The sequence below is a fragment of the Bos indicus x Bos taurus genome, chromosome 9, assembly GCF_003369695.1.
Source record: "Bos indicus x Bos taurus breed Angus x Brahman F1 hybrid chromosome 9, Bos_hybrid_MaternalHap_v2.0, whole genome shotgun sequence".
In the NCBI taxonomy this organism is placed as follows: Eukaryota; Metazoa; Chordata; class Mammalia; order Artiodactyla; family Bovidae; genus Bos; species Bos indicus x Bos taurus.
Genome location: NC_040084.1, coordinates 87,522,659 through 87,546,237, shown reverse-complemented (window position 1 = coordinate 87,546,237; position 23,579 = coordinate 87,522,659). Strand labels below are relative to the sequence as shown.

Here is a 23,579-nt window from a genome sequence, read left to right as displayed (position 1 = left end):
GTGCTGCATTTTCATCTGGTCTTTGAGTTATTTCTCTGAGTGTATCAAAGTTAACAGCCTTATGTCCTGCTTTTTGGAGGGCTGTAGTAAGGCAAGTCACCGTGTGATTATGGGCTGTTTACCCCAGATGCCCTGCCTGGTAGGCCCAGTCAGGGTTGTCCCTGGGAATGGCAGCTAGGTCTACAGGTTTAGTACCATCAGTTTGATGTATTTCATGGCATGAGCCTGAGAAGCTTGACAGACTTGTTCTTCCTCTTCTGGGAGGAGGGTAGAAGACAGTCTAGTGTAAATATCATGCCAGGTCAAGTCATAAGACTGGGTGAAGTATTTAAATTATTTTAAATAAAAGTGTCCCTTGAGAGTCCCTTGGACAGCAAGGAGATCTAACCGGTCCATCCTAAAGGAAATCAATCCTGAACATTCATTGGAAGGACTGACGCTGAAGCTGAAACTCCAATACTTTGGCCACCTGAAGAGAAGAACTAACTCATTGGAAAAGACCCTGATGCTGGGAAAGATTGAAGGCAGGAGGAGAAGGGGATGCCAGAGGATGAGATGGTTGGATAGCATCACCGACTCAATGGACATGCATCTGAGTAAGCTCCGAGAGTTGGTGATGGACAGGGAAGCCCCGCATGCTACAGTCCATGGGGACTCAAAGAGTCAGATATGACTGAGCGACTAAACTGAACTGAAACAAGTGTCAGGGTCAGAGGAAAAAGAGCCAAGACGTTTCTTGATTTGAGATAAATCGGAGAGGGAGAATGAGATGTGTACCCGAACAATGCCTTCTGTACCAGCCACCTCTACTAAGGGAAGGAGGGGAGCAGGAGGGATTCAGGGTCCTGTTTCTTTAAGGCCCTTTGCAGCCAGGTGTGAGGAGGGGATTTAGGGAGGTCAGGATGGGACTTGAGACTCTGGTAGCAGGGATGGATCAAAGCCCCAGAGCCCCTTCCAAACAGGCCTGGAGGGAGGGTGAGAAGTGGTGGCAGCCTGCACCTGAGAGCAAGAGGAGAGGGGGAACCTAAGGTGGAGGTTGGGGAACCGGGTCTGCTACGGTGGGATTAGAGGCGATTGGAGGTGCACTGTGGTCAGAAGGGTCAAAAGAAGAGGAGGAAAAATCCGAACAGGGATCAGGAGATGTAGTATTGGGGGGAAGTGGCCCGGGATGGGCTAAAAGTATTTGAGAAGTAGAACAGGAGAGGGCCTGGGTGGAAAGCAAAGAAAGCCTGAACATAAGGGATCTCTGACTACTTGCCATTGCGGCAGCCAAAGTTACAGAGGTCCCGTAAAGAACTGGAATGGAGAGTTCTGTTTTCTGGCCATTGGAACCTAATATCCAGTTGAGACTGTGGCCAGACAGTGTTAGAGTGATAAGGGAGCCGTGTTGGCCTTATCTCTCCTGGAAAACCCAAGATTTTTAGGTTTTGGAGAAGGCAGCCTAAAGGGGTAGATTTTGTAGGTTGGGACTGAGAATTTCCCATTATAGACGAATACGGAGGGAGGGCAAACTAGGGCGAGAGAAAAACGAGGAGAAAGGTCTCAGAGAAAAGGCATACCCACTCTCATGGGCTTCTCAGACAGCCTGACAGCAGCAGGATCTACCTTGAAATCAGTTCAGTTCAGTCACTTAGTCGTATCCGACTCTTTGTGACCCCATGGACTGCAGCACGCCAGGCTTCCCTGTCCATCACCAACTCCCTGAGTTTATTCAAACTCATGTCCATCGAATCCGTGATGCCATCCAACCACCTCCTCCTCTGTCATCCCCTTCTCCTCCTGCCTTTAATCTTTCCCAGCATCAGGGTATTTTCAAATAAGTCAGTTCTTCACATCAGATGGCCAAATGATTGGAGTTTCAGCTTCAGCATCAGTTCTTCCAATGAATATTCAGGATTGATTTCCTTTAGGATGGACCAGTTAGATCTCCTTGCTGTCCAAGGGACTCTCAAGAGTCTTCTCCAACACCACACGACGGTTCAAAAGCACCAATTCTTCGGTGCTCAGCTATTTTATTTTTTTGAAGTGGGTATCCCCTATTTCAAAGTGAGACCAGAGCCCAAGGGCTGAGGGGATCCTTTGCCTAGCTCTAGGGCTTCAAAAACCAGACCAGAGAAAGAGGATCCCAGAGAGCAGGAATTCACTCACCCCTGCAGCTGATGAAATTAGAGCCTGCGTGTGGATGTCAATCCAGGAAGGCAAGTGGAGAGTCCCATCCTGGTGACTCCCTTCGGTTTCTTAGCAAGGTCCAAGGGAGAGAACTACCAGAGGTGGGCTCAGGAGAGGATCCCACCTGGCCGCAGTGGGTCTTCCCTCCCATGTGTCAGTACCAGAAACGTAAGGCAAGCGCGATGAAAAAGAGAGTGAGCCAGGCATTCAAGCAGAGAAAGATTTATTATAGGAAGAAAGAAAGAAAGTGACTGGCTATAGAGAGAAACCAGTGCTCTCTTTTTACAGCCAACCCTTCTTCTACCCTGTCGATGGGAAATTGTGCCCTGGAGGAAGGGGGCCTCAGTTTATCTTTAGCCTGCAGCTGGGGTCTTATGGTCACTTAGTCGAAGGGGTCTCACAGTCGGGTGGTCATGTAGTCTTGAGAAACTGGCACCAGCAGGGAAAACAGGATATCGCCTTAAGGAAGGTACAGTCTGCCCCCAGGGCAATGTGGCCACTGTGACTTCATCCCTTGTTTGTCAGGGCACCATAATGGGCCATACTTTAACAATATGCTATAAGCCCCTTGCGAACTGTAGCATGTGCAATGTTCTTCTAAGTTGGATCCCATCGCAGAGGCCTATACATACATGTTCACGCTTATTATGGGGGGGGCCTCCCTTTTTGACCTCCAAGAAGCCTTCCTGAACATGTGCACACAGGGAAGTCTTCCTTAACCTCAGGAGTGGGCACCTTATCTCTGCTTCAGCAGAGCTCGACTTTTGCCATTAACTTTGTCCTTGGAGTGAGAACAAACTTGAATTTTATTCCACCTGACAAATACCAGGTGTCCAGCCCAGAGGCCCACTGTTGCCTACCTCACCAGAACCCAGGTCGGTACCACTTCTGGGGACAAACCCCTAACAGAAGCACAGGACCTGGAAAGGCAGGAGGGGCTGCAGCTTCAGGCCTGGCCTCCCATCCCTGTGGCCTTAGGTGAAGCTGAGGCTCCTGCCACTGCCTTGTCTTTGGAGCACGGCTGCACGATGCCTTTTCTCTCTCCTGGAACTGGTCATCGTTCTGCAGAGCTGGGTCCCCTCAGCCAAGGAGGAGGGAACTCTGCCTTGGTGGAGGAAGAAGATGAGTCTTTCTCATCCTTCCCTCAATCTTCTGAGCCAGGTGCTTGGGGCTTTGCCTGTTTCTTTCTTCAGATGTGTGTGTGTCTGTCTGTCTAATTTCCAGGTGTGTTTAGAGGGGCCTGTAGATTAGCCAGGAGGTACCAGGGAAGTTGTCCCCTCCCAGTGTTTGAGAGAGAGCCTGGCCCTCTGTCAACAGAAATAACCAAAAAACAATTTATAATAAGAATAGAAAAGAGTTCTATTGGAGCCAAACGAACAGCTAGCCCAGTAGCCAGCTTTCAGATTACTCTGAGAACGTGCTCCAGAGAAGTAGGGTTTTTTGCACAGTCTTATATCTTGTCAGAACAAAGAACATTGAAGAAGTGAGGCTTATATTTCTCCAATGATTCAAAAAAGAACAGACCAGCATGTACACATCCAGTCAGTACAGCCTTGGCCCCTGGGAAGGGTGTCTTACCATCAGAGAAGGACCAGCATTGGAATCCCAGGAGGAAGGGCATTTAATTCTTCATTTTTAGCATGGACATTCTTTACTTCTGGTCAGGGTGTCCTTTTCCCTAGTAATTAAAGCAGACGTACAAAGTTTGTTTGATAGGCCACAACCAGGTTATCTTAACTAACATAAAATTCAAGTGAACTCATGTATAAGCCAGAATGGCTTCCCTATATCCCAATATGTGAAAATCTCTTTCATCACTACTCTGGAATCTTGCCTCTTAGACCCCAAGGTAGATCCCTCCTCGCACTGCGCCTCTCTCTGGATCTTCTGGAAAGCAGACCCTTGGTTTATAACTGCTCCCTCTAGTCTTCCTCTTCACTCTGCCTCTTGCTGTGTCCTACCTTCTTCCCCAGGAGGCCTCTGGCCACCCTGTGCCCTGTGTTCACTTACCATGTTTTCCAGGATGTTCCGCCTCTTCACTATCCGCTGAACGTCCTGTGTGTCCAGACAGACTGTGAGCCTTTGGAGGATACGTGTGTTAGTAGCTCAGGCATGTCTGATTCTTTGCAACCCCACTGACTGTAGCCCACCAGGGATTTTCCAGGTAAGAATACTGGCATGGGTTGCCATTTCCTTCTCCAGGGGATCTTCCCAACACAGGGATCCAACTCATGCCTCCTACATTGCAGGCAGATTCCTTATTGCTGAGCCACCTGGGAAGCCCTGGTGGAGGACAGACTCTGTCTTGTACTGTCATAATTTGTCCCATACCCTGCCTCACGCTCTGCGTATAGTAGCTGCTCCCCCAACGTCTGACCATGGGAATGCACCTGGCAACAGAGAACATGCTCTCAGTGATCTGAAGAACTTGCCATTTTTTCTGAACCTCAGAGAGTCAGAGGAGTTAGGGCTGAGGATTTGGGGGCTGAGACCGCTGGGACCCAGAATGGAGGCCCCTCCCACTGGTGGCCCAGCCCTTCAGAGGTTTCCTTGTGGTCTCAGGGTCACTGGGGACATAAAGCATCCTTTTGTCCCCACCCAGCGCTCACCTGAGTGTTCCTCTCTCAGCTGCTCACTCTCTGGACTACCTTTTCACTCTCTGTACTCGTTCCAAACCTGGACAGCCCTGCTTAACTTACGTGTTCCCCCTTCTCTTACTTTTCTCCTGATATTCAATAAATAAGATGCATTCAATTCATAAATCCAGACGGTAGTCCAGGTTTGAGAAGAAGATTTCAAGATGGGGTTAACCTACAGGGATTTCATTGAAGAAAACCCCTGTGAGAGAGAAGGAGGAAGTCTGAGGAGGCTGGAGAACCATTCAGATGGACGCAGTTCTGACCCAAAGTGAAGGAGAGAGGGGCGGGAGGCAGGGTGGTGGCATCCCACACTGCCGTGTCAGCTGGGGAAAGTTCCATAAGGCTCTCGAGGAATCCATGTCCCCCAGGAAGGGGCCTGCCTCAGCCCCCAAGACTATCAGGCTTACTTCTTGGCTGGGAGCAGACATGGGGAGAATGACCTTGACACAAACACAGTGATGGACTTCAGAGCTCAGCTTGGGGCTTGCAGTCAAGGAAGCACACTGTAGTTCAAGACCTAAGGTACCCCTTCTGAAGCCCAACAAGCAAAAGCCAGACAAAGCACTCAGCTTGAGAAAGAATGAGTTTTTTGTAAATACAGGGGTGTTTCCCTGCTGGCTCAGTGGTAAAAAATCTGCCTGTCAATGCAGCAGACTGGGGTTCGTTGCCTGATCCAGGAAGGTTCCAATGCTGCAGAGCAACTAAGCCTTTGTGCCATGACTATTGCTCTAGAGCCCGGGAACCACAACTCCTGAGACCATGTGGTTCAGCTACTGACGCCCTCGCACCCTAGAGCGGTGCGCCACAGCAAGAGAAGCCACTGCAAGGAGAAGTCTGCGCACCACAACTGGAGAGGAGCCCCGGCTCTCCATAACTAGAGGAAAGCTCTCCGTAACTAGAGAAAAGCCTTCACAGCAACAAAGACCCAGCACAGCCACGACTACATAGATAGATACACAAAATTATTTTCTAAAATATTCGTATTGTAGGGGAGGAAAAATAATTTCCCCTCTACCCCTCTGAGTTCTAGGCTCTAATAAAAGACAGATTAACAAGAGAAAAAGAAACAAAAGTTTCAGTTCAGTTCAGTGGCTTGTGTCTGACTCTTTGCAACCCCATGGACTGCAGCACACCAGGCTTCCCTGTCTATCACCAACTCCCAGAGTTTATTCAAACTCATGTCCATCGAGTCAGCGATGCCACCCAACCACCTCATCCTCTGTTGTCCCCTTCTCCTGCCTTCAATCTTTCCCAGCATCAGGGTCTTTTCCAATGAGTCAGTTCTTTGCATCAGGTGGCTAAGTTTATTAACATGTATACCTCATGTATATATGGGAGATACCCAGGGAAAAATGAGTATCTCCTTAGAATTCAGACTTAAATACTACCTTTAATTGTACAGCACAGGAATACAGTCAATATTTTATAACTATAAGCGGAGAATAACATTTTAACATTGTGAATCACTGTGCTGTACACCTGAAACTTATATAATAGATATCTCAATACAATACAAAAAATTTTAATAAATGATAAGAAGCAGTTTATATACACACACAAAATATCACATTAATAAGGAAATGAGAGAGGAAAGGGATGTAGGCTTAGAGGAAATAAAAGATGTTTAAGAAAGTGAGAAATGGAATATCTTCTGCCATACCAGCAAACGAGGATGCTATAGTCACCAGTGATTGCAGCCTTCCTACGAGAGCTGGTGAGCCCTAAGGGCACTCAGGAAGGAGAACACCTATGATCTCGCGGCCATCAGGCTGCAGCCATTATTTAAGGGGCTAGAGAAATTCACATTGCGATATCTGACCAACAGTTATTTGGGGCAAGAGTTAGGCCAAGGGGCCTGACCATCTTGGCTCAACCCCACTGTGGGGATCCCAGAACTTTTTATATAGAACTAGATAAAATGGACAGGGAACGAAAGGAAAAAAAAAAAAACTTCCAATGTGCTTCCCCTGTGGCTCAGTGGTAAAGAATCCGCCCGTAATGCAGGTGACAAGGTTTGAACGCTGGGTCAGGATGATCCTCTGGAGAAGGAAATGGCAACCCACCCCAGTATTCTTGCCTGGGAAATCCATGGACAGAGGAGCCTGGTGGGCTACAGTCCACGGAGTCACAAAAAGTCGGATGCAACTGAGCTACTGAACAACAACAATGACGAGAGAAACTGAAGTTAAAAGGTATATAAGTTAATGGAATTTAGATAAAAGTATATAAAATTGGTATATTTAAATGGATTTATAGAAAATGTTTAAATCTCTTGTTTAATTATACAATGGGATAGACATGTTTCACTGGAGAATAGTTCTACTGCGTGGTATTATAAGAGATATAGATTGCCACCCAGGAGATAATAACTAAACATACTAACCAATAATGTTACCTGAGCCATACAAGTAAGAAAAAAAAAAAAAAAAACTGGGAACTAAAATACAAGGACTAATAAAAATAGTGATTTTGCTTTGGGTTTAATTTGTAAACTCCAAAGTATCTTTGCTAAATACTTTATATATAAACCTTTGAAGGCATGGTAAATTAAACTCTAAAGTTCTAAAACAGACAATTAGTAAAAGAAATTTCAGTTTTGTTAAAGATCTAATCTGACTGGCATGAAATGGTACCTCATTGTGGTTTTGATTTGCATTTCTCTGATAATGAGTGATGTTGAGCATCAGCAGATGAATGGATAAGAAAGCTGTGGTGCATACACACAATGGAGTATTACTCAGCCATTAAAAAGAATACATTTGAATCAGTTCTAATGAGGTGGATGAAACTGGAGCTGATTATACAGAGTGAAGTAAGCCAGAAAGAAAAACACCAATGCAGTATACTAACACTAACTAATAATATATATTATGGAATTTAGAAAGATGGTAACCCTGTATGATTTGGGAGAATGGCATTGAAACATGTATAATATCATATAAGAAATGAATCGCCAGTCCAGGTTCAATGCAGGATACAGGAAGCTTGGGGCTGGTGCACTGGGATGACCTAGAGGGATGGTATGGGGAGGGAGGTAGAAGGGGGGTTCAGGATTGGGAACACGTGTACACCCGTGGTGGATTCATGTTGATGTATGGCAAAACCAATACAATATTGTAAAGTAAAAATAAAACAAAATAAAATAAAAAAATAAAGATCGTATCACTGATTTTAATATCTTTAGGTGACAGAACTGTTCTTTAGAAAACTATAAAAGCAACTGGCTTTCTCTTAGAAATCTCTTACAAACCAAAATGTAAATACAAGCCACAAGGACTGAGACTGAGCCTAATCAGCTCCATCAGACAAGACCTGAAACCAAGGGGAAAAAGTGGCAGCTTTAAAATTAAAGGCCCTGGGAATGTTCTGTTAACCAAACCTTACAGATAGCAAAGCCTTAGTCATCTGAGCAAACAATGTTAATGTATTTCAGCTGTTCTTTGTAAACTAATAACTTTATATTGTAATACCTGATTCATGGTTAAGCTTTTAAGTGAAGCTATGAGATCTATGGTTTTGCCTATATATTTCTGTGTACACATTATACATGAGACATCTCTACTTCTAAAAAGTTTTATCAACATTAAATTTATAAATAACTATTTAATTTTAATAAAAAGCACTTTCATTTAAAGACAGTGACTAAAGTAACTTTCAGGTTCATGTGAACTGGCAAATATTCAATATTAAGTTGATATCTGGTATTAATGTTTGTTTGTTTATCTAACTGATATAGGTATGTCAAGAGTCATCAAAATTATGCAACTCCTTATTGTACCTAGATTTAATACGTAAGACCTTACTAGATCTGTTATAAGAAAAATAACTTGATATTATGAAATCTGAAAGTAAATGTAAATGAGATAAAAACATTGGGATAAACTCTTTAAAATAATTATATTTTAGAAATGTCTACCTAAAATAATCTTTCTAGATGTTTGATAACTGAGTTTGAGCAAGCTCCAGGAGTTGGTGATGGACAGGAAAGCCTGGCATGCTGCAGTCCAGGGGGTCGCAAAGAGTCGGACATGACTGAGCAACTGAAATGACTGACTGACTAAAAGTCCTAGAACTGTGTTAATTTAAGTGATAAAAGTTTATTAAATAAAATATACTGAAACATCAATTACTAAATAAAAAACTAAAGGTATTTAGAAATATCAAAAAATGTTGCTATCACATCGAGATGTTCTCTATAAGAGAACAAAAGTTTTAAAATCTTATCACTGGTGTTTATGATAACCAGTCTATAAAATGCTAGTGTAAAAGACAGTTCATTGTTTAATTCTTAGCTTTTACTAAAAACTAAGGTTTTAAGTGTTGAGGATTCTAATTTAAACATGTCAGTAAAGCTATAAGGAATAATACAGTAACATTTCAGTATATAGTAAGAAGTAAAATAAATGTTTTCAGTTAAAAAAGATATGAGAAATGAGATTACATTTTATGGAGGAAAAAAATTCGCTGGTTGATCATATTTAGATGGAAAAATGAGAGACAGGATGAATACGGAAAGTGATGAGAGATTATGCAAAGGAAGCCTGAGGAAGAAAAAAATTTTATTCATAGTTAGGATGAACAACGCTTAAGTGCTAAGTGAAGTCGCTCAGTCGTGTCCTACTCTTTGCGACCCCATGGACTGTAGCCTACCAGGCTTTTCCGTCTATGGGATTTTCCAGGCAAGAATATTGGAGTGGGTTGCCATTTCCTTCTCCAGGAGATCTTTCCAACCCAGGGACTGAACCCAGGTCTCCCGCACTGTAGGCAGATGCTTTGCCATCTGAGCCTTGAAGCTAACTAAACAGATTTTGTTAAGTAAGCTAATGCAAGACTGGAATTTGATTTCTCTTTCTGTTATAAGTGCTCCTGTTTGAAAAAAAATTGCATGAGTTTCTGTGCCCTTAGGTGAGCCATATTTATTTTAACTGTTTTTGTGATTTTGGTGAAGTGAATAAGTACTGTTTTAGTGACCTATGATCCTGTTGTGTTTTAAAACTTTTTTTTTTTAATATTTCTAACAAAATTCCCAAATAGTAAAATCTAACTAAGGCTCCTTTAGCCTCCAGCTGACTCAGGGATGCTTCAAAAAAACATCTCTGAGACATCTCAGAGAGAAATACTAAATTAAGTTTATTTTTAATTCAAAAACATTGTCAAGTTATTGAAGGTAAACTTTAGGTTGTAATGTATAGATAAATGTAATTAATATAGATATTCCAAAATTTATCCCTAACATCTGATATGTCCTGATATAATGTTATCAGTCATAATTCTAGTTATTATCCTAAAAGGTTATATGTTACAGAAATATCCAAGTTTCCTGCTAATTATATTGTATTCAAAGTTTTAACTATACTATTTTAAATTTGTCCTTCATAGAGTATTATAATTTTATATTGCTTGTACAAAATAAAGATTTTCAAAAAGACTCATAAAAAGAACCTGTTTAAACAAATGTAAGTTTTTGATAGACTTTAGTAATGCCACTAAATTGGATAATAAATGACACACTCTAATAGAAAACGTGACTAATTCCTGCAGATCAATAGGAATTAAGTACATGAGACTAAATAGATAAATATAATTTATAACTTTGATTTTAGAAAACATACTAACTTGAATCTGTCTTCCAGTAAACGTTTTTCTCTGATACTGTCACAAGTTGATATAGCAAGCCTTTGTAAACAAAGATGAAACATTTAACTTTTTATCTCTACCTGATACTGGCAAAATTTGGATTCTCCAGCTGGCTCTCCTATGAATTTGATGGTTTAGTACAACTAGTGATACTAATCTTTGTTTTAATTTATTTTTTGTTTCCAAATTGTTTATGCCTGTTTCTCTACTACACTATGACTCTGTCAATGTTTCTATTAATAGCTACATTACTTATATTTTATTTTATAAGATTGTTGTCTCAGAGTGTATAACCAGGCTTCCAACAAATGTAACTGTGACTTAAAACAATTAATCAAATATTTAGTTCTGTATGTGATCAATAATTATAATAGTGTGACTCTAGGTATGGGAAAAGAAAAGAAGGGAACTATCTCCTGGATCACAATAGGTTAAAAGACAGAGGACCCAGAAAATCTTTCATTGTCTATCAATGGGTCTAATCCAGAAACTAACACCTAGAGCGATATATCAATGAAAACCTTCACCTGACCTGGGATGAGCCTCCCAGCACCGTGGGACCAAAATTGGTCATGAAGTGTCTCCCAAATATCGGTCGAATTTCTGACCAAGGGAAAGGACTGGAAAATGGAATATTTCCTGTTATGTCAGTAAACAAGGATGTCACAGTCATCAGTGATTCCAGCCCTCCAGAGTACTCAGGAGGGAAAAGAACACCTGTGTGATATGGCAGTAATCAGGCTGCAGCCACTTACTACTGGGAGCCCTGAGGAACTCAGAAGGTGAAAACACAGACATTGGCCTCAGAGAGCTGAGATGCATATGAAAGGAATGAATTCAGTGAGCCCAAACTCTTGCATCTTCCCATATATAGGAAAGCACTAAATTCCCTAACTTGAGATATCTGGTTTTCTTTAATTCACAAAAATACTTTTGATGTTCAGACTACCTGCCCTTTGTTGCAAACTTCTGCATCACCTGAGTCCTCCCTGCTGCCTTCTTGGAAGAGTTCTATCAAGGCTACTTGAGATGCTACCTCCGGGATTTATGTCTTAAAAATTTCCACCAAATAAAACACAGCTCTCAACTTTTAGGTTGTGACTATTTTATAAGTCGACAATGGTCAATTGATTTTCAAGTCAAGGGCAAAGAAGAGTGTTTTCAGCAAAAGGTGCTGGGGCAACTGGAGAGTCACATGCAAAAGAATGAGGTGGACCCGCCCCCTTACACCATATACAAAATTAACTCAGATTGGATCATAGACATACATTGAAGAGCTAAAACTATGAAAGTCTTAGAAGAAAAGATGAGTGAATCTTTGCCTTTGCATTTGACAAAACTCTTCTTAAATACAATACTAGCCACAAATGACAACAGAAAAAAAAAAAAGACTTTTTCAAATTTTTTTTAAAAAATTGCTTTTTAAAGGATACCATGAAGAAAGTGAAAAAATGAGAGAAGATATTTGCAAGTCATGTGTCTGGTAGGGCTTCCAGGTGGCTCATTGGTAAAGAATCCGCCTGCCAACGCAGGAGACACAAGTTCGATCCCGGATCAGGAAGATTCCCTGGAGGAGGACACAGCAACTCACTCCAGTCTTCTTGCCTGGCAAACCCCATGGACAGGGGAGCCTGACGGTCTACAGTCCATAGGGTCGCAAAGAGTCAAACACAACCGAGCGACTGAACACAAGAACGAGCACACATATGTCTGGTAAGTGACTGACATCTAGAATAGATAAAGAGCTCACACTCCATAATGGGTGTGTTCTCTGGACAAGCTCCCAGGGAGGACCCATGGCAGATGATCTAAAAAGTGCTTATGAACCACACCAGATGAAATGGCACTCGGTCACATCTTACATCATTCTAGTCTCAAAATAACTTTACCATGAAAAACTAACTTTTTTGTTTTTGTTATAAACAAGTGGACTAGAACATTTGACTTAAGTCATAAACAAGTAGTACAACCTCATTTAAGTCAAAAGCAAGTGGATTTGAAATCAGATCAAACCAATACACAACAGACATTCCCTGTGGGAGGCAGTGTGAAGTGAGGGGTGCTGGGGAAGACCGTGTCCCTCGGACCCTGGAGGTTCAAGGTGAACGTGGAACCACTGTGGGGGAGGAGCAGAGAGGGACTGTTCCTAGAGGTGGGGTGGTGCCCTGCGCCCTCTAACCTGTCCGAGACTTGATCACAGACTGCCTAGAAGGGTGGTGGGAGTAACGGAACAGTCGGAAGAATAAACGGCCTGCTGCCATGTATTTTATTTAGCTCATCTATTTATTTCAGTTCAGTTCAGTCACTCAGCTGTGTCCGACTCTTTGCGACCCCATGAACCGTAGCACGCCAGGCCTCCCTGTCCATCACCAATTCCCGGAGTCCACACAAACCATGTCCATTGAGTTGGTGATGCCATCCAACCGTCTCATCTTCTGTCGTCCCCTTCTCCTCCTGCCCTCAATCTTTCCCAGCATCAGGGTCTTTTCAAATGAGTCAGCTCTTTGCATCAGGTGGCCAAAGGATTGGAGTTTCAGCTTCAACATCAGTCCTACCAATAAACACCCAGGACTGATCTCCTTTAGGATGGACTGGTTGGATCTCCTTGCAGTCCAAGGGACTCTCAAGACTCTTCTCCAACATCACAGTTCAAAAGCATCAATTCTTCGGCGCTCAGCTTTCTTTATAGTCTAGCTCTCACATCCATACATGACCACTGGAAAAATCATAGCCTTGACTAGATGGACCTTTGTTGACAAAGTAATGTCTCTGCTTTTTAATATGCTATCTAGGTTGGTCATAACTTTCCTTCCAAGGAGTAAGCGTCTTTTAATTTCACATCTGCAATCACCATCTGCAGTGATTTTGAAGCCCAGAAAAATAAAGTCTGACACTGTTTCCACTGTTTCCTCCCATCTAGTTGCCATGAAGTGATGAGACCAGATGCCATGATCTTCGTTTTCTGAATGTTGAGCTTTAAGCGAACTTTTTCACTCTCCTCTTTGACTTTCATCAAAAGGCTCTTTAGTTCTTCTTCACTTTCTGCCATAAGGGTGGTGTCATCTGCATATCTAAGGTTATTGATATTTCTCCCGGCAATCTTGATTCCAGCTTGTGCTTCCTTCCAGCCCAGCGTTTCTCATGATGTACTCTGCATAGAAGTTAAATAAGCAGGGTGACAATATACAGCCTTGATGTACTCCTTTTTCTATTTGGAACCAGTCTGTTGTTCCATGTCCAGTTCTAACTGAGCTGCCCTTGTAAGGAATGCCATCCATGAAGGACTGACTTGGGGCAGCTGGTCAGGTGGCCAGGGGAAAATCCCTTTAGGAAACCCAAGATGGGATGGTAGAGAAAAGAGGGGCGGAGCCTAAGCGCCTGGAAACTCGCCCGGGGGAAGGACGGAGAAATCGCCCGTGGCTCCTTGGCCGGGTCTCGTCCCAGCTCGTGGGTCCCCGAGGCACCGCGGCGGCGCCCAGACTGACAACCGGAAAGAGCCTCGTCATCACCCCCCAACCCTGGGCACTTCCTTTCAAAGACTCACTCACCGACCCGGCGGGCCTCCAGGGGCGCCGTCCCGCGAGCGCAGCACCTCGGCCCGGGGCCCCTCTTCCGCGCCCGCCCGGGGATCCCCGCTCCAGCGACGCCTCTCCGAACACCGCCGGCCGAGCTTCCCCCGAGCCGGGGCCTCGAGGTGTCGGGCAGAGATTCGAAAGAGCGATTCAAAGTGAAAACCCCGAGGAGAGTTTCAGGATTTCTCTTGTGGTTGTTCTCTCGGGGTTTCAACCTGCTCGAAAGCGACCTTGGCTGGACCGGGCAGGCGAGGACCGCGCCCCGCCGATCGCAGGAGCCGGGTGCGGAGAAGGAGTGGGCGGTGAGTGCGATCCCAGGACGGGCCCCCGCAAATGTTCTGTCTTCTCTCGCCACCCCGAAGCCACCAGCCCGGAGACCGCGGGGTTGAGCCACCTGCGCTGCTGATGTCGTGCTGGAGACGGGTAGCGCAGGGGAGGGGGCTGGGAAAGGCGGGAGGGGGCCGCTGCTGCTTGACTCGGGAAAATCCGTCAATGTTTTGCGGTGAGCTTGCTCCTCGGGGCCCTGGGAGGACTTTGCCACTTGCGGGTGAGCAAAGGATAATAAATTCCCGGCTGTTCTGGAGCTCGGCTCCAACAGGACTATTGGACTCTATGTACACCCTCCTCCGACATGACAGACCTGGTGGGGTCGGCCGCTGCTAGTTTGGTTAACAGAAGGAAATGACAACCCACTCCAGTATTCTTGCCTGGAGAATCCCATGCACAGAGTAGCCTGACGGGCTACAGTCCATGGGGTCGCAAAGAGTCGGACACGACTGAGTGACTAACATGTAGTGAATCGTTATCATTACAGAGAAGGTTTGAGAGGTTAGGATGGAAAGTGGATGTAGAAGAAAAGAAGGGATAACTGAGCAGGAGATGGCAGCAGGGTAGGGGTGAGGGAAGAAGTGAGTTCAAAGAAAGATTAGAGCAGGAAGTGGTTCAAAGAATGAGCAGAAGAGCCAACAAAACGTGGGCTTTTCTTGCTCATACCAGAAGAGGGCTTTTTTGGAGAGAGGATAGTTATTCAAAGTGGATTTGGCTTTGTAATGTCGTGACTTTTTTTTTTTTAATGAGTAGTTAACATTTGAAACTTAAGAAATACTTCCTGGGTGTAAGTGTTATTTTTCTTGTTTTTCAACAGGGCTTCCTCAGTCTAGGACTGAAGACTTTGGGCAGTGCCAGGAGACAGAGGTATAGACGCACCCCAGGCTACCTTTTGCCAGTCACTCTCCTAAAACTGCAGGGAGGAATGTCACCGGCTCACACCACAGGCCATCTTTTGCTGATACTGCTGCTGATAGAAGCCGGGAAGACTCTGGGCAGTGAGTGTCCTGGATCTGGGACTCTGGTGGGGGAGGGGGGGACATAAGAAAATGGGGAGGGAAGGGGCTCCACCCAGGTGGGTGCCTGTCCACCTACTCTTAGGATGGTGAGGGTGTGGTTTAGTTGGACTGGCTGCCCAGGAGGTGACTGCCTTCCAGGACCCCACCCAAGGCATGGTGCCTGGGCCTGTGCTCCTGTAGCAGCTTTCCCCCTCCTGGCAAGTCCCACCTCCTACTCCAGTAAAACTTTCCTGATGACTAGGGACCCATCGTGAATGTGGCATGTGTCCTATGGCATCCTTCTCCCCATTCTGTTGAAAGTCTTGTCTGTTCAGATAGATTTTAAGTCTCTAGAAACCAGACACTGTCTTCTGTTTTTGCTGCCTCACAAGCTGGCATGTACATACCAGTCACTTAGGTGTGTCCAACTCTTTGCCACCCTATGGACTCTGTAGGCTCCTCTGTCCATTCTCCAGGCAAGAATACTGGAGTGGATTGCCATTTCCTTCTCCAGGGATTGAACCTGGGTCTCCTGCATTGCAGGCAGATTCTTTACTGCCTGAGCCACCATATAGCAGATAAATCTTCCTGCTAATAGCATATGGACAGAAAAGATCCACGGTGGCATCAAAGTGTTTAACTAAAGCTCAGACAGTTAAAGGTGGGGCAGGACTGAGGATACAGCAGAGGAGGGGGTCTGGGATAGAGACCCCTCCCTCTGCAACCAGGCCCTGGAGGAGGAAACTCCCAGCCATACCTGTGGTTTTCTCTCACAGATGCCCACTCTCTGTGCCTTGACCTCACTGTCAAATCTCAGTCCAGACCTGGCCAGCCCTGGTGTCAAGTCCAGGGCTCCGTGGACACAAAGCCTTTCCTCCGGTATGATAGTGCCAGCAACAAGGTCAAACCTTTGGGTTTCCTGGGAAAGGAGGTAAACGACACGAAAGCGTGGACTGAAATAAGCCAAACGCTGGTAGAAGCAGGAAGAGAGCTCAGGATGGTCCTGCCTGTCATCAAACTGGACAAAAAGGAGATGAGGGGTAAGTATGGGAAGGGGGTGGGGAGCTGGAGACAGCAAGAGAAAGAGTGCATGCAGGGAGGGCATTCCTGTGAAAGGACTGAACAGGATCCAGCCTTAGAGACCCGGTGGACCTGATGGGTAAAATGGGGCAGGTCATGGTCAGAAGATCACGAGCCCCTAGATGTGCAGACACACTTGAGTGACTGGGGAGGATGGACTGTGGAGAGTCCAGGATGATTCATTGTGTGTGGGGGGCACAGGTCCTCCCACCCTGCAGGTAAAGCTGTGTTGTCAACGTGAAGCCAAGCAATGCTCTGGTGCATCCTTGCACTTCAGCCTCAATGGACGGACAGCTCTTCTCCTTGACACCATGAGCATAACCTGGACAGTCATCGATCCTGGAGCCACAGGCATCAAGGAGGAGTGGGAGAACAACCAGGAACTGGCAGAGTATTTCAGGACCATTTCAACAGGAGACTGCAGTTATTGGCTTAGGGAATTCCTGAAACACTGGGAGAAGATGCTGGTCCCAGAGCCCACAGGTAACTGAGTGGGGTGTGGGGGAGGTGGCAGCTCTCTTCAAAGGTCTAGTGCCTTCATGTGTGGATATGAGCACGTATGTTAGTGTAATTGAAAATGTGATGATGGATGGAGTGACTGATCTCTTGGTGGGCTTCCTGTCTGGAGAGTCAGTGATGGGCATAGCACAGAACTGGCCAGCATCCTCCTTTCCCAGCCCACCTCCCTCGGCACAGGATCCCCCTTCCTCATTAACCAAGACCCCAGGCACTGCTCGATGGTCCCCAAATCTATATACGCATTATGTTTCCAGGCCTTCTCTCCCTCTTGTCGTACTGATCCTTTAACCAACTCAAATGTCACTTAATGAAGCCCTTATCCCTTCCCAGACAGAATTAAGTGCCCCCAATTGTGTCCTCCTCAAAAAGGACTCCTCATAGTAAACATGTCCACCTGAAAGATAATCAGATGGACATTTGCTGTCTCAGTGACTCAGACGGTAAAGAATCTGCCTGCAAGGCAGGAGACCTGGGTTCAATCCCTGGATTGGGAAGATCCCCTGGAGTAGGAAATGGCAACCCACTCCAGTATTCTTGCCTGGAGAATCCCAGGGACAGAGGAGCCTGGTTGGCTATAGTCCATGAGCTCACAAAAGAGTCGGACATGACTGAGCGACTAACACAACTCAGGAGAAATATTAGCTCCACAAAGACAGAGCACAAGCCCATTAATCTTTCCATACCCGGACCTGAAGAGTGGCTTCACATGAGTCAGTAACTATATGGGGAACATGTGCTAAGGACAGCAGGTACTGAGGAAGGTGTATTCTTAGATTTGACAAGGCTTTTGCTTTTTCGTTTTAGAACCGCTAATAATGGCCCCAGATATCAGCCAGTCTGCATCCATCCGATTGGTCTCTTGCATTATCCTATTGATCATCACCCAGTTAGTTCTAATTGCTTCATCGTCATGAATATTATGAAGAAATCAGGGACCACAGCAGGTGAGAAGCCAGCCGGCCTCTGGCTCCTAGGCAGGTTTGTTCTGGTCAGGACTTGGGAGAGGTGAGCCACGGGTTTCACCAAGCCCCTGTCCACTGAAACCATCTTTACCAAGATGATGTTCTGTCTTTGTCTTGGGCCCCCACACTTCCCTGTAGGGTGGGGAACCACTCTGTTGTTGGGGCAGAAGAGGCTGGTGTGGGCAGCAGGACAGTGCAGTGGGAGTGGGGATGAAGACAAGTGTCTTCTCCTTTGGGGGCCCCGGGTACAAGATGTAGATGTGGTGGGGTGGGGTGTTGTCCTGAGATCTTACTCAGGCTTTCCCAGCCCTTTGATGAAAAAAGCCTTTTGTTTTCTGATGGTAGCATTCTCTAGCTCAACATTTTCCCCAATGTTCCAACAGCTATTCCATCATCTGGATGTTTCTCCCAGGACTATGAGAAGGTACAATGTTAAACCAATTCTGGGTGGCAAAAACCGACCCTTGATGACACTCTGGCTATTGATCTAATATACTACCCTCTACTCAGAGTGAGGTTTAACAAGAAGCTAAAGAAGCCTATGCTTAAGAATTCCTTCACTTTCCACGACTGTTGATGGGCCCTTAAGATGTATTGACTTGGTCATTTTCAGGATTTGCAAAAGTCAAACATTTGCTCACAATCAGTTAAAACTTCCAATGCTATTCTTTCCATCAGACTTGCCTTCATGTGGGGTGAAATTGGGGTGGGGGGCGGGGGTTGGCATTTTTTTAATTCTGTTAAGAAGATAATGCGTTAGGGATATACTGTGTGATTTAATGAGACATAATTTAGGTGTTCACACTCACTTTCATGTATAGTTAAGTTACCGCATGCTTTTATGGGCTGAATGTTCTTCTTAATTCATGTGATGAAATCCTCACCTCCAGGAAGACTTGTTGAAACCACTCGGCTGGTGGTGTGTGGTTATAGTCTGTGTTGTGGTACAATAGGAGGTGTATGTTTGGTCGGAGTCCTGGTTCCTGGATCAGAGTTTCTAAAACCCACATTTTGGTGTCATATTTGGTGTTCTGAGTATAGAAAAGTAGTTTTTCTTTAGAGACCTAGCAGACTAATACATATGCAGAAACCGCAATCAAGTGCTAACTGCCTAGATGTCATGACACAAAGTATGAGGCTACCAGTTGAATTATCACATAGATTAATATATGTATTAACATACTAACATGTTAATGCATAAAAATGTATCCAGGACAGAAGAAAGGATAAAGTGTGATATAGCCAGGAATGGAACACTATAACGCAATAAATAAAGAATAAATTACTGCAGTAAAACCATAGATGCCTCATAAAAAGGATTTGAGAGGCAAGTGCTGGACACAAAAGAATATATACGCTGTGGTACTCCTATTTGTTGTGTTACATTATTGTGAAATTTAACTGAATTGTTTTTAAGATGTATTTATTTTTGGCTGTGCTGGGTCTTCATTGCTGTGTGCGGGCATTCTCTACTTGCTGCTCTCTCGTTACGGTGCAAGAGCAGCTCACTGTGATGACTCTTCTCATAGCAGAGTGCAGGCTCTAGGCTGTGGGCTTCAGTAGCTGAGGCACACAGGCTCAGTAGCTGCAGTGCCCCGGCTCCAGGGCACAGCCTCAGTATTTGTGGCCCATGAGCTTAGTTATTTCACAACATGTGGGATCTTCCCTGACAGGGACTGAACTCGTGTCTCCTGCATTGGCGGGCAGATTCATTACCTATGAGCCACCAGGGAAGCCCCTAATCGAATTATTAAAAAGACATTCTAAGCTTGATTCTAAATCTTATCTCAATAATTTATGGATGCAGATTAGATGTTCCATGACTTACAACCAGGAAATTATGCATACTGGAAAAGATATTATTTAAAGGACTATCCACAACCTAGATGGACCCTTATCAGGTGCTCTAAACTAGCTCATGCACAACAAAACTGAAGAGAATGAACTCTTGGATTAATATTTCCCACTTAGAAAGGGTGACTGCACTGAACTGGCTAACAGAGAACACTGCTGACCTCAGAAACACCTAAAAACAATGCTCAAACAAAGAAGATGTTTGAGCTCATACATTCATACCAGGACGAGAAGAAGACAACATTGGAAAAAATTTTAACCTTTCAGTTTTCACTCATGTCTAGACAAACTTGAAGTTTTCTCCTGTCAGGAATATATTCAGTGATGCAGAGAATTCAATTATACATTGTACCTTTTTTGCCCAGTGAGAATCACATGAATATTTATTGAAACTCCTTTATTTTAGGGGCTCAAATGTGTTGAAGTCCTACCATTAGGTGAAGGAGACCTCACCTGGAAATAGGGTGTGTGCAGATGTAATCCAACCAAGGTGAGGTCAGGGTGGATTAGGTTGGGCTCTAATCCAAAGACTGGTGCCTTTACCAGGAGGCACGCCTTGAAAGAAACGTGGACACGCAAAGAAGAGACGGATATAGGAAAACAAGACACACAAGCGTCATGGAAGGACAGAAACAGACACTGGGGCTACGCAATGCCAAGGGTTTCTGGCAAGCACCAGTGCTGTGCATAGTACCTCAGTCGTGTCCGACTCTTTGCGCCGCCATGGACTGCAGCCCACCAGGTTCCTCTGTCCATGGGGATTCTGCAAGCAAGAATACTGGAGTGGGTTGCCATTTCCTTCTCCATGCAGTCACCAGTAGTCAGGAAGAGAAAAGATGGAGCCTTCCTTAGAGCCTTCAGAGAGGACCCTACTGACAGCTTGATTTCGGACTTCTAACCCTCACAATCTTGAAAGAATAAATTTTGGTTGTTTCAAGCCATAGAGTTTGTGGTAATTTTTATAAAGAGTTCATTGTCCCAACCAAGCTTGCGGGGGCTTAGGCTGCATTCCCAGCACAAAGGGAACTGGTGAGCAAGAAGGAAGGCAAGAGAGCAGTTTTAGAAAAGAGCCAAGAAACAGACCCAGGGACGTCTAGAAATGTGACACCTAGTAGACTAGGAAAGAAATACCAGCGAAGGGTACACTGCTCAATACGTGACAGCGGGAGAACTGGCTGATCCTGTAACTAAAAGAGGATTTCTATTTAGCACAACACACAAACGTTCATTTTAGGTTGATCAACGCATGAAGGTGACTGTTCGTGGGGGCTCGGGGCTGTATGCCAATAGGAGCACGTTTGCTGAGTAGTTTTAGATATGGGGCTGGGGCATTAAAAAGGAGACGGCACGTTTCCAGGTAGGACCCAGACAGAGACCTAAAATTCCTGCTCGGCCCTGGGACGGAGTCCTGGCAGCCAGCCGCTTCCCAGAACCACCCCGAGCTGTGTGTGGCTTTGCGGCAGCTGGAAGGCCCAGTATCTTGGGGAGAACTGGTCAGTGTGACTGTGTGTGTGTGTGTGAGAGAGAGAGAGACAGAGAGGGTATGCGTGAGAGGAGGAGGGCAGAAGAGAGGAGTGATCGTGTTAGGTGCTCAGTCATGTCTGCCTCTTTGCGACCCTGTGCGCTGTAGCCCTCCAGGCTCCTCTGTCCATGGGATTCTCCAGGCAAGAATACTGCAGTGGGTTGCCATTTCCTACTTAGGTGTGTGTGGGGCAGTGCCACTAATTTGTGATAGGAAGGTGAATGTGAAGAGAGTGAGGGAATGCTGGAAAGAGTGTGTTGGATGTGTGGGGAGCGGCCACAACTGGTGTGTGAGAATGTTGGGAACCTTGATGTGTGTGTATGTGTGTGACTGTGGACAGCTGAGCCTGGGACAGAAGGGGAGAAGACAGTATGCATATGCAGAGGGCCCGGAGGGGGATGCCCTGGGGGACCCAGAGAGGAGGAAGAGAGTGAAGGGAAATGGCTGTGAGGGGAAAGTTTCTGGATGGCAGTGGAAGTAGACGGGAGCCTTCTGTGTGGAATTTGTGTGAAGCAGTGTGTACAGACAGTGTGAGGAAGCCAGGGTCCCTGAGGGAAGGGAACGCGGTGTGACTTTGCAGAGAGTGGAGAGCCAGTGGGGCAGGCAAGCAGGCACTTGTGTGTGAAAGAAAGTGTGTGGGAGGGTGGGGGATGGGGTGTGCACAGAGGGAAGGGGGTGTGAGGAGACCTGCATGGAAAATTTCAGGAAGGGTGACGTGCACAAGGGTGGAAGGAGTGTAAGTGAGAAGCATGAAGCCTATGTGGGGAACACGTGTGTGTGAGGGGGCTGTGTGGGAGGCTGGAGAGTCAGGCTGGGCTGTGGGTGATGGAGGGCAGCGTGAGGGCGAGGGGGCTTGTATGTGTAACTGTGGGGGCTGAAGTGTGGGAAGACAGGTGTGCATGGAGAGTGTGGGGTGAGCAGTGTGTCAGGACTGTTGCTGAAGAGGCCTCAGTGGTGACCGGCTCCCCAGCTTCTCCTTTCTCTGGGCCCCGACCCTCTGGCCTGGACCCCAAGGTTCCAAGGGAACCAAAAAACTGGCAGGGACAGGGAAGAAGCTGATACCCCCTATCATGTACTTTCTTTTTTTAGCTTGAAACACCACACAAGAATATCTGCCTTGTGACAGGTGTCAACTGGGGTCACCTGCCTTCACCAGCTGACGCCTCCCCCAGGCCCAGGGGCTGAACTGCATTCTCTCCCTCAGTTTCTAGTCAGCCTGGGGCTTCCCTGATAGCTCAGTTGGTAAAGAATCCACCTGGAATGCAGGAGACCCCGGTTCGACTCCTGGGTCAGGACGATCCTCTGGAGAAGAGAAAGGCTACCCACTCCAGTATTCTGGCCTGGAGAATTCCATGGACTGTACAGTTGGACCTGACTGAGTGACTTTCACTTTGGAGCCTCTGAGCAATAGGATTCCCTTCAATCCCCACCTGCCTACTAAGCTCAGGGGGAGGGACTCCTGTGGGGGGCAAGACAGGTGGACGAGGGGACCCAACCCTCTCCACCACGCCCCTCCCACCTCTCCAGGCCCAGACTCCTCACTGTTCCCCAACTCCTTCCTCCCCACCTCGCCCTTCTCCCCACCTTCCCTCATCTCTTACCGCTCATCGCAGATGTTCTCAAATCTCTCCAGTAGCTCTGGTGGGGAGCCAGGAGCCTGCATGGCAAGACCCCCGGACCCACCCTCAGACACTCACAGCCCATGTGTCCTGGGAGGGAATAGAAGCACCTTCCACAGAAAAGTGGGGACTTGGGAGCCTGAGCTGTGACCTTGGAGACTACTCCCCAGCAGCTTTTAAATGCAACCTGCCCTCCCTCCCCTCGCCCTCCCCCTCCCTCTCCCTTTCCCTCTCCACCCCAACCACACTCCACCCCACTCCTCCCACACCACCCCTTGGCCCCCCTCCAGGAAACCCTGGAGCCAATACCCACCTTGCCAAGCCCTCCCTGCTGTCCTGAAGAGGTCGCCCTAGTACTTACCACTACTTTCCATGGGATGGTTTGTTTTTTCAGTTAGCTTATTAACTGCGGGATTCAGACAGGGTCACATATTTTTTTTCACATGTCCTGCCCTTGGCACTCTCCTTTCCATGTAGCTGATTCCTCTCCCCAATGTGTGTTAGGGCTACTGTACTGGCATCAGCATGTACCCTGGGGAAGTCCTCAGCCATAGTGGCTACAGAACATCAGGGGTTAAATGGAGACATCAGTGAGGATGGGGGAAGGGTGGAAAGACACTAAGTCTGGGGTCCCCTCTGCCTGTCCTGCCTTTCAGGGGACTTGAACCCCGTGTCTTAGAC

General features: G+C 46.1%; 1 protein-coding gene and 1 long non-coding RNA gene across 4 annotated transcripts; one reads left to right on the top strand and one right to left on the bottom strand.

Annotated features, from left to right (window-relative positions):
• Positions 1 to 2,375: 2,375 nt before the first annotated feature.
• On the bottom strand, positions 2,376 to 23,079 carry LOC113898572. The gene is made up of 3 exons (XR_003512680.1): positions 22,881 to 23,079; positions 4,180 to 4,249; positions 2,376 to 3,847 (listed from the first exon to the last, which is right to left on the bottom strand). It is a non-coding gene; the product is annotated as an uncharacterized LOC113898572 (long non-coding RNA).
• LOC113898570 (retinoic acid early transcript 1E-like) lies at positions 14,237 to 20,523 on the top strand. 3 transcript variants are annotated; one of them, XM_027551835.1, is made up of 6 exons: positions 14,237 to 14,319; positions 15,162 to 15,342; positions 16,119 to 16,382; positions 16,624 to 16,905; positions 17,746 to 17,885; positions 20,164 to 20,523. In XM_027551835.1, exons 2-5 carry the CDS (start codon positions 15,270 to 15,272, stop codon positions 17,853 to 17,855), a joined length of 729 nt encoding a protein of 242 aa, XP_027407636.1. In that variant the 5' UTR covers positions 14,237 to 14,319; positions 15,162 to 15,269; the 3' UTR covers positions 17,856 to 17,885; positions 20,164 to 20,523. The 3 variants fall into 3 exon arrangements, with proteins under 3 accessions (XP_027407636.1, XP_027407634.1, XP_027407635.1); XM_027551833.1 differs by lacking the exon at positions 20,164 to 20,523 and adding an exon at positions 18,287 to 18,613; XM_027551834.1 differs by lacking the exon at positions 20,164 to 20,523 and having other exon boundaries at positions 17,746 to 18,191.
• Positions 23,080 to 23,579: the final 500 nt, after the last annotated feature.